This window comes from Brassica oleracea, chromosome C5 (assembly GCF_000695525.1).
Source record: "Brassica oleracea var. oleracea cultivar TO1000 chromosome C5, BOL, whole genome shotgun sequence".
Classification (NCBI taxonomy): domain Eukaryota; kingdom Viridiplantae; phylum Streptophyta; class Magnoliopsida; order Brassicales; family Brassicaceae; genus Brassica; species Brassica oleracea.
In genome coordinates this window covers 20,516,281-20,527,491 of record NC_027752.1, presented here as the reverse complement: position 1 = coordinate 20,527,491, position 11,211 = coordinate 20,516,281, and the positions used below count along the sequence as shown (strand labels likewise).

Below are 11,211 nucleotides of genomic sequence, written 5' to 3'. Positions count from 1 at the left end.
CCCCAACGGCTCTCTAACGGCTATAATATATCCTCGGAATTCATCGGTTTTTTCCGAGGAATACGTTTTTCCTCGGTATTCCATAAGAATATTCCGACGAATTAGTATTTCCTCGGAATTCTGTCGGTATATTCCGAGGAAATTCCGAGGAAACCAAATTTTGTGTTTCCTCGGAAATTCTTCGGGATATTCTGAGGATTTCATTTTCCGTCGGAATGTCTGTCAGAATACCGCTGTTTTCTTGTAGTGTATGTTCCCGAGATAAATCTTCGTTTGAATTCTATTTAGATCAAACATAAGCCATCGGAAACATACCCAGACCAGCTACGGATACGTCCGAGTAAGACGATCAGAACACGGACGAACCAAGCTCGGTCATTACGCACCTACTGCACATGCACGCTGTCTGGTCGCTACGTAGCGACCGAGCTCTTCCGAAACGTCGATACGACATTAGTCCATGCATTCTTGTCTACCCTTCGATGCTATCTCCCGAAGACCGTAGCGAACCCATTTCATGTTTCCCGCCATTCTAAGTCATCGATCAAACTTTACGATAAAAACCACGGAAAGTTTGTTCTTTATCGAAAGAAGCCGTAATAAACGCTTTGAGTCAGAAGACGGCCCAAAGGGACCTAAGACATGACTCGAGGCCCAACTTACGATTTCTTAACCAACAGCCCGTAAGCCGCATGACGGTTTACGCTTGGTTCGCAAGGAAAGATAAATGTCAAGTTTACACGGATAAATACGAAATTTTGAAGATAATTACGAAGATCGGAAAAAATGGAATATCTCCATTTTTATGCTATGACGGCTTAAGGGCAGAAGAGGAAAAGCATAAACCGACCGAGGAGCCAGTATATAAGGATTCCTAGGCGAGAGGCATGGGAAGAGACTTTTTTCGGAGAAAACTTAGCACTCAGAGCGATTTAGGCATATTTTCGTTTTTGTTATTTCAAGCTGCGACTCAATTAGGTTTGGCCGTCTTAGGGTTGCTAGAACTAGGAATCTCGCCGACAGCTCTCGAGCCCAGGCTTATACCTTGTTGTAACGCTCAAACACGGATTCGGAATAAGATATATTTTGCTCTCTTGTTACGATTTTTGTACTTTGTCGTTGATATCTCGTGTTCTGATTGCTTAGCGTGTGGTATTAACAGATCTCTGGGACCTCTGGGAAATTAGGGTTTTCCTATTTTCCTAATTTAAACGGAAATCAACAGTACGAATTTCGGTTCCCACACTTATCTGTCTTTCTAGGTAGATTACCTTGATGTCTCTTGACGCTCTCGGCTGTCTGCGCGATCTGAACGTCCATCTGACACATATGGCTAGCTACATTATCGTATTTGGTACTCAGGTCATTGAACATGTGGTTCATTCTGCAGTTGATGTCCGTGGTGACCTCATTCAACGTTTTCCCTTGAATTTGCTGACCATGGAGCAACTTCTGCATCATCGTCGCTTGACCCTTCATCTCATCTTGCGGAGCGGTCGTTGGCGAAGGGGCAGCTTGCTGGGCTATCTGCTGCTTTTGGTTCTGGAACTGGTTGTGCTGCAGCTGGCTAAGAACATACGTTCTTCCTTGGTACGGTTTCTGGTAACCGTTGTTCTGTCCTTGACTTTTCAGCGCGTTGTCAACCGGTTTGTCCGACTTAGGATACGCAAAGAGGTGAGGGTTGTTCCTCACGTTGGGGTTCGGGTGGTAGTTCTTGTACTGCCATCCTTGCCCATTGACGTAGCTTACTTCTTGCTGATCATCCATGGTGTTGTCCCCTTCAGGTGTGACATCTGAAGCATTGTTCTCTGATGCAGCTTCCTCCATGATGAACACTTGGCTCTGATTGCCCTTCAACATCTGGTCAACCTTTGTCGCTAGATCGTCTATGTTATTTACGCTCTTGGAGCGATCTTTCTCCTTGTTCTTGTTGAGTGAGCTCGATGCCATATTTTCGATCAGTGCGAGTGCGCCTGGTGTTGTTTTGAGTCATGAAATCTCCATTACTTAAGGAATCAAGAGCATTACGAAACTCATAGCTCACTCCATCATAGAACACTTCCAGTATGTAGTCATCCTCAAACCCATGGTGAGGGCATTCCCTTCGGTACTCCTTGTAGCGCTCTCAAGCATTATATAAAGGCTCGTTGGTCTTTTACTAAAAATTAGAGATTTTATGCCTCAGAGCTGCGGTTTTCGTCTTCGTATAGAAGTGGCTTAAGAATGATGCTCGGACTTGTTCCCAAGTAGTAAGTGTATCAGTCGGGAGAGAGGCTAGCCAGGGAGCTGCTTTCCCATCCAGAGAGAATGGGAACAAGGTGCATTTGACGTAGTCTGGTGGTACTCTATTCGCGCGAGAGAAGTTGCAGAGTCTCTCAAAGTTCTCGATGTGGTCCAAAGGGATTTCAGCTGCGGGGCCGTTAAACATTTTTTTCAGCACCAGGCCGATCAAAGCAGGCTTGATCTCATAGTCATGTCGAGTGCAGGGAGGGGGGGGGGGGATGGCGGAGCGCGGAGCGAGTGGTAGGGAAGTTCCGCAGAAGGTTTTGCTCTCCGATGGGAGTGCCTTGTTGCTCGGCTTGCTGAGAAGCGAGTTCAGCCGCTGCTTGGCGAGCAGCTTCCTGTGCGTTGATGGTCTGTTGCATCTGCTGCATCTGTTGTTGCTTGAGCGCCATTGCAGCAGTGAGATCATCAAGGCCTCCATGATCACCCATTGTGGTGTTAGTAGGCCGCGGTTGTTGACGGTTCTGTCTTTCTAATCTTGCGAGCTCTTTGTTGCTTAGCGTGAATAATGGTCCTTGTGTGTTGCTCCGAGTATGTCTACTGGTCATGCACCTGGAACATTGGCTGCAACAAAGAGAAGAAATCAAGTTAGATGTCTTAGACTAAATATAGAACTGAAAGATAAAGGTAAAATATCTGGTTCCCGTCGCAACGGCGCCAAAACTTGATACACTAAAACTGAACATTTTCTACTGTCAAGTTAACAGTGGTAATTGTAGTATTTAAGATTCAATTCAGAGGACCGGTCTACACTTTATTCTTATGAGTTTTCAACTTAGCTAAAACTAAAGGTGGAGTTTGAATTAGGTGGTAACGTGCAAGTAAAGTAAATAAATGCAAGGAGTAAATTCAATATTAAAGAGAAGCCAATCTAGGGTTTCTCATCGGGTGTTGATGCTAAACCAATTCAAGCGCAATGTAAAACAATCTAGAACACGGATCACTCAAGAAGAACAGCCCACTGTCGTGGTGCTGCTCCCTTTGCGGTTCGACCTTGACACCTAAACTCTCGTTTGGATCAAGGATCGACCACAAGCAGTAGAGATCAAGTCCGATAGGTTCACCGAGCACTCTAGTATCTACTTTCGCTGACTAGAGATGTGCGGCTCACTCACTCAATATCAAGTAATCGACTACACGGTTAATGAGCAGATTAAACCTAAGATCAAGCAGTAAGTGATCAGGTTAAAACTAGCATTAAGAACAGAGATGAACAAAGACACAATATGGTTGCTTATTTATGTTTAGCTTTTGCGATCAACACCTTAGAACCCTAGACAAGCTAGCCGACTACTCAGCCATGGTACAAGATAGACTAGACATAATACCAGAATAATACTGCATATAAATCCAAAGAGAAATCAATAGGGTTCAGGATAATCTTCTAGGTGAAGAAGAGGAGCCGTCTCCCTTACAATAGCAAAATCCAATAATTCCGTCTAGGTCTCTTGCAAAAACTAGTGTAATCAAAATAAAGATAAGGATGACTTTTTATATGGAGGCACCATCGACTTCAGAGGAAGGAATAAGTGATTAGGGCAAATCCTTGAAAAATATGGAAACTTCCATAACTGTCAGGAACAATCGCCTTGCTGCTCCTAGTGGGATCAACCGTCAGACTCCTCCGCTTGATTGTTCCACGGGGAGAGACTCCAATTCTTGCTCCTTTCTTCACGCTTCTTCCTTCAGCTCTTTAGTCTACTCCAGACCTGAAATGACTCTAAAAGGACTGGACTAACTCGACAAAACATTGAAAACAAGTTAAAAAGCATATACACAATGGTATCAAAAACATCATATATCAACGGCACTGAATCTGGACGAAGCCATTATGTTTTGTTTTTTTTTTTTTTTGAAATGTTAAATTTATTTATCAACAAAACAAAAAAGTTTACAATACGAATGATTTTGTAGAATTAAAAAAAGAACAGCAACTTAGCGGACATAAACTAATTTCTTCCCATCCAGCGAATCATCATGCTACTACACTCTCCAGCGTTCTTGAAACGTAGACAGGAGATGCTTTTGGATTGTCTTGTCTACTAACCACGTGAGCTGCTGGGCCGTGCGGTAGGCACCGGTGTGTTTCCTTCTGTCGGGTTCCCTCCATACACTGTGAATGACAGCTTGGAAGCAGAGTCGGAGAAGGTAAGAGTTAATGGTGGACCTGCGAGGTGATAGGAGCTTTGTAACAGTGATGCTCCAGTCGGGGCTTAGTCGGGCAGTAGAGATCCTGTGAGGATTGTCCAAATAGTATATGAATAAGGACAGGCGAAAAAAGATCGTCACGTGACTCGTTTGGCTCACCGCAGAGTCGACAAGACTGGTGCTCCCCCCCACAAGTGAGTGCAATAACCTGTCGAGAGTCTGTTGCGAATGGCCAGCCACACAATGAAAGAGTAGTGGGGAACAGCCTGCGAGAACCAGATCAGCTTGCTCCATTCCACTTTATCACCTCGCCTCCATAGTTGATTCCAAGTGTTTTTCGACGAGAACCATGCCTTGTAGTCGTCTTCTCCATGGTGCCTAGCATACGGTCGCTACCTGCCTCCTCTACTGTTGGTGGTACTGAGTTGATGCGTGTAATCATTGCCCGTAGGTGACTACTACGACATCGCCTTAAGTTCCAACTTCCAGATGAGGCTACAGAAGCGACTGTTGCATAGCGGTGAATTCCCATAACTTGTGTACTAGATTCTCCTGCAATGTCAATCAATTTTCCCATCTCCAACCAATCATCGAACCAGAACAGAGTGTTTTTACCATTATGAATTTCAGAACGCAGACAGATATCCGTCACCCTACCCTCCGGTACTTTCTACGGGCTATTACAAACACGTTGCTTTGCAAGATGGAGCCCTACAAGGTGAGGATACATGAGCTTACACTACTCCTCGGTGGAGTAAACGGCTTGGTGGACCTGACTTATCTCGATGAGGCCAACGACGTAGTGACTCCAAACCTTGGAGCCATTTTTGCTGCGCACTTGGTGGAACTGAAGAAAAAGCCCTTCACGGGCTTGAGCAGGAAGAAGGAGACGGTTGGGAGTTTGCTGACACCGATCTTTGAGTATCTAGGCATCCGCCTAGACCCGAGCACAGCCGACAGCTCCCACCGCTTCTTGGACGAGACACACCTGATGAACTCAGGTTGGCTCAAGGGGCAACTTCAATGGAGTTTCAGGATCGGGAACCAGCACCGTCTACTGTAGATGCTGAACAGGACGATCACAGACTTCGATAACAGTGTCGAGAGACTCCGGTTCATGCCCGATGCCCAGCTCCTCCGCGATCTTCCGGCCATTCCGCGTGGACCTCCCGGAGTGCGTCGAGCGAGAGCTACACAGGGACCACCAGAGGCACCTCTTCCTGACTTCCCGAACATACCAGACATCCCTATGCGCGATCAGGGAGACCTTCAGAGGGTAGTTGTGGATGCTCTTCGTGCCATATGGGCTAGAGTATCTTGCACGAGCAGGAGGACCATCAGAGCTCACTCACCAGCAGCAGAAGGACGTTCTAGGCAGCGCAGAGACCCCTCATCCGAGAGCGACGACGAGACCAGCGAGGACACCGACTAGTCCTCTCATTTCTATCTCTTTCCCTTATGCACTTGTTTTTTTTTTCTATTTTTTGAACTTGTAGGATTTTTATTTTAGACATATCTATGCTTTATGTTTGAGATTGTTTACTTTTTTTTTATGTTTGGAGTGTCTAACAGAGCTAACCACACTGACAGATCATATGAGTTAGATTCCAGACATGACGCAGAATTTTCTGTTCTACGCCGTCGATCGATACGAAGAGGATGGTATCGATCGATGTGCGGGACAGAGAGGTACGACCCTTTGCTTTAAAATCTCAAACATCTAACTTTGCTTATCACCACCTTTGTACACTTTACACCGAGACGGTGTAATATAAGTCTGGGGAGGTAGTACTAACACCATCTTCTTGAGTTTTGTCAAAATCTTTTCAAAAACAATTTTATTGAGTCAAGAACGGGACTATGAACTTATGATTTTTACTTGAATGTCTAACCATTTTTTAGCACCATTCTAGACTTACAGATTGCAGATAGTACTAAAGATGCTAAAGTGGATCAACTTGTCAACTATACACACTTGCCTAGCTTGTTTGAAAGAACCAAAGCTAACCTCCAACACTAACCTGATACTACTGCTTGTCTTGGGGCTTGGTATACATGGGATCAGATTCTTCAAACAAGTCTGGAAAGCAAAGCCTTATGTAGATTTATTTATCACAATTTTCTCTCTCTATTTCGACCCAAGGGTAGTTAGTTTTTATTTATAAAAAAAAAAAAAAATCCAAAAATTATTTTTTAAATAGAACTTAGGATTTAGTTAGGAGGAATCTGAACAGGACTTGGTGGTTAAAACCATTAAGGCTTGCTTCATAAAGATTCCAAATAAAGAATTCAAATGGGACTTGGAGGCGGCAATGTTCAAGGCTCGCTTCACAAAGAATTCTTGGATATAGGTCAAAAAGAAGTGAACAAGGTTTGGTGGCAATCACTATTAAGACTTGATTCATGGAAGTCTGTCCAATTTTGGTCACTGATTCTGCAATGGAAGCAGACTTTGACTCAAGAGAGAAATTAGAGAGAGAGAAATTATGAACTAACTTCTACCTGCAGATCCAGATACTTGTTTGAGAATCTTTGCATCCTGTGATCGATACTCTTAAGGTAAAGCCTGCACTTTTATTTATACTAAGAAATGAGGTTGGTCAAGGGGAATATCAGATAAGATTCGCTAAGTTGTGGCTAGATGAATTTGGTTGCTAAGCTAGGATATTGCATAATGTGCTTTGTGATTAGGACTTTTTAGATGTGGATTGCAATATTGTAGAGGTGATGATTTCTATATTTTAAATCTGTGAGTCCATGCTATTTTCAAACCTCTTTCAGAGAGACTATCCGTTTGTTTTGCTTGAGGACAAGCAAAAGGATAAGTCTGGGGGAGTTGATATACCATGAATTTCACCCACTTTTAGTCATGGTATATAAGTGTTTTAAGATCTATTTATTATGTTTTAGAGTCTTTTCAAAGCAATTACAGGTTCAGTTACTTGATGGAAGGAAATGATGCTTTTGGGACACTTTGGAGTACTTTTACGCGTATAGCATCGATCAACAATTGAAGAAAAATATCGATCGACAAGAGCCAATTAATATCGATCGACAGCCGCTTAGCGCCATCGATCGATGTTGGATCACCCGAGGATTAATCACGAAATTAGAAGATTTCATTTCCTAAAAGTTTACTAATTGCAACCTAAGCCCTTTGCCGCCTGTGAGGCTATATGTACTAGGGTTTTGTATCATTTTAGAGGCAAACTGACCTAAAGACCTAGTTTGGAGAAGAAGCATTTTAGCTACTATTAGAAGATCTTAGGATTGGAGAGATAGATCTGAGACTGCATAACAGAAAATATCTTGAACTCATTTATTTCTATTACTCTTACTTTCTGTGTTTAATATTTCATTTGAGTTTTATTCAAACCATCATGACTTTGTCTCTCATGAAAGTCTGAGTAAACCCAATTGTTAGATTTAGGTTTCTCATAAAGGTTGAAAGTATGTGCTGCTAATAAGACTGTTAAAAAGGTGTTTTGATATTTTTTTCATGTTTGTTAAGCTTAATGCTAAAATTAGGATTGATCACCCTCATTTTAGATCTTTGGATTAATTAAGATAACCAACCGTTAGCCATAATACCTGAAATATCCAGCGTGACCTAACTGACTAAATAACAATGAGAGTTGGTCTAGAAGGTTAGAGAACAGATTCAAACCTGCTCGCAAAGCTCGATAGAAGAACCGTCGATCGACGTAACGACAGTCGCGCCGATCGATTGTTTGAAAGGTGTATCGAGCGATGTGCATTAAGTCACATCGATCGACTCTTTCTCGAGATCAATAGACGACAGTTGAGATCCAAGATCTAGTAAAGAAAATCCATCTGGTTTACCATTGTTTGAGTTCAAGAACCGTCAAACCCTTTAGTCTGAACTAAGTGGCACGCTTTTCATACCTGAGAATTTGCCTAAGTCTAGCTGTTTTCCCATACTTAGAACAACTTCAACTTAAACCGCCGAACAATTACCTTGTTCGACTCATCATTTACTGCTTTTAAAACAAATAAATCTCTTAGTCTATCTTTATTTCTAATCCCTTAGATCTATTGAGTAATCCTAGAGTCCTTGTGGATTCGATCCCTAAGTACTACATCTGAACCTCTTATTTGAGAGAGTAATTCACTCGTTAGGGTAATTTGAGTGATATCAAATTTGGCGCCGTTGCCGGAGACTCTATATTATTACCATTATATTTATTTTAGAATTTAGTATAGACTTGTTACGAAAAACTTTCTAAGATTTCTTTCTTTCCCTGCCTATGCAGACACTAAGAATGGAGAACATAGAACTCGGCAGAGCATCGATCGAAAAAGATGGAATGTTATCGAGCGACGTAGAGACCGAAGAATCGACCGACACGGAGCTCCCGACATCGATCGACACCGCCCAGCCGGAAGCAGGTAAGTCTTTTCTTACCGAGCTTATTAATGAGGAAGTAGTCCAAACTGAACCAATAGGTCAATTAAGCAATGAAACTAGCCAAACTAAACAGGGGACTGAAATCCCTCTTAAGATAAATCCCACCTTGATAAAAGGTGAAGAGATGAGATTGCCTATGCAAGACTACCTAGACCCTGGTAGAACCTATTCCAATAGGTCCGCTATTAAAATACCAGGAGACGATACCAAGAAATCTAGATTTAACGCAGATTACTACTGTATGGTTCGTCGAAACCCATTTCGTGGATCTCTCTCTGAGCACCCACAAGATCACATCGAAGGTTTGGAAGAATTAATCCCAGATGAATACAATCGTTGCAAACTATTCTCATTTTCCCTAGAGGGAGAAGCTCTCAGATGGCTAAACTGTTTAACAACAGGATCCCTTACTTGTTGGGAAGAGATTAGAAACGCCTTCCTTAAGAAATTTTTTGATGATGATCGCTATTGGGAAGTAAGGAGACAAATCTTTACATTCCGCCAAGATCCACGTGAATCGTTTAAAAACGTCTGGGGAAGATTCAGAGGCTATGAACTTGAATGTCCCCATCATGGTTATTCAGAACCACAACTCCTTAACATCTTCTATGGAGGTGTTAACTTGAGTTACAAAACCACACTCGATACTGCGAGTGAAGAAAATTTCGTCACTAGGAGCCCCGAAGATGCTAGACGCCTTATCGAAAATGTAGCAATGGGAAAATCCTATGAAAAGATGGATGAAGAAATAGGAAATTCGATAAGTTCAAAAGATAATTCAGATTTGGAAGAGATCAAAAATTCCCTCAATTCACTCCACTCTTTTCTTCAGAATCAACACCGATCTGATATAGCCCAGATCGAAGATGATGCTTTGTCTGATATGGAAAATCAATTAGAAGATGAGACAAACTATTCAGACCCCTATTCCGTGTTTAACATTGATAGTTTCACCCAAGCCTATGACATTGCTGTAAAATCACGCACTGGAAAGGAAAAGTTCAATATCAGACAAGCATTTACTGGCAACCGTAAAACAAAGTCAGATTTTTACGGAAAAATAAATATGGTTTACGGAAAGTTAATGGAGAAAGCAGATTCTTTGGGAGAACTTATCCGAAAATTAGAAAGTCAAGTAGCTGAAATTACGACTACCATCAAAAGAGAAACAGGACGTCTTCCCGGGGGTACTGATTTAAACCCGAGACGTCAAGTCAGTGCTGTAATGTTGCGTAGCGGAAAACGTCTCGCGACAAACACGAAGAGCAACACCGAAATTGGAAATTCTGCCAATGCTGATGAAACAGGCAAGAGCGATTCTCAACCTATACTTCTTGATGACCCTGACCAAAAATCTTCTCGCGAAAACGGGAAGTCTACCGCTGAGATTAATAAGGAAAAGACTATAGACTTAGAAGTAGAAGACGATTCGGAGATTGAAGCCGAAATCGATCGACAGTATGGCACACACGTCGATCAACCAGTGGATCCTGCCGTCGATCAACTTCTGAATAACCCTATCGATCGACGTCCCACTCGGTCCGAACCAACGATTGAGAGAGTCTATAGAACCCTACCCCCTTATCCTCCTAAATTGCAGACTAAGAAATCATTAGAATATGCGATCTGCAAGAAAGCATTGGATAAAATTACTGTGGAGATGTCCCTTAGTGATGCTATGAAAATAGCACCTTCAATAAAGAAGTATGTGAAGGATATGATGTCTCCAAATTATCCAACTGCTGAACATAGCGTGATGATGGTGTCAGAGGAAGTAAGCGCCATGATTCAAGGAGAAACTCCAGCTAAGAGACCTGATCCTGGTAGTTTCGTCCTAGATTGCAATATACAGAACACGCGTTTTCCTCGATCACTATGTGATCTTGGCTCTAGTGTAAATCTTATGCCTTACTCCGTCGCAGTAACCTTGGGGTACAACGAGTTCATGTCAACTCCGATAACCCTGGTTCTAGCTGATCGATCTATCAGGGTACCTGAAGGGATTCTCGAAGACGTTCCCGTGAAAATTAATAATTGCTTCGTGCCTACGGATTTTGTTGTGTTAAAATACAGACACGAACCAAAAGACCCCTCATTCTGGGTCGGCCATTCCTAGCTACGGCTGGAGCGATCATTGATGTAAAAGAACGACGAATAAATTTAAACATCGGGGACATCTCGATGATTTTTGATATGGAAAACCTAATCAAGCGACCCTTGATAGATGACCAAGCCTTCTATGTGGAAGAAGTTTCTGAGCTGGAAAAAGAATCTTTCATAGACATGTGCTTAGACGACCCCTTAGAAAATGCTCTTACCCATGTAGAAAGGGAGATCTTCAGCATAGATAA

At 42.5% G+C, this 11,211-nt stretch overlaps 1 protein-coding gene and 1 pseudogene across 1 annotated transcript; one reads left to right on the top strand and one right to left on the bottom strand.

Moving 5' to 3' along the window:
- LOC106344737 overlaps window positions 1-1,950 on the bottom strand; it is a 15,844-nt pseudogene extending 13,894 nt beyond the window's left edge.
- Window positions 1,951-8,714: 6,764 nt separating this feature from the next.
- On the top strand, window positions 8,715-10,976 carry LOC106344736. The gene has a single exon (XM_013784052.1). The coding sequence runs from the start codon at window positions 8,715-8,717 to the stop codon at window positions 10,974-10,976; it is 2,262 nt and encodes a 753-aa protein (XP_013639506.1).
- The last annotated feature ends 235 nt before the right edge of the window (window positions 10,977-11,211 follow it).

Excerpts from the sequence above, each read along its gene's own strand:
- LOC106344736 (XM_013784052.1), top strand. The coding sequence starts at position 8,715 with ATGGAGAACATAGAACTCGGCAGAGCATCGATCGAAAAAGATGGAATG.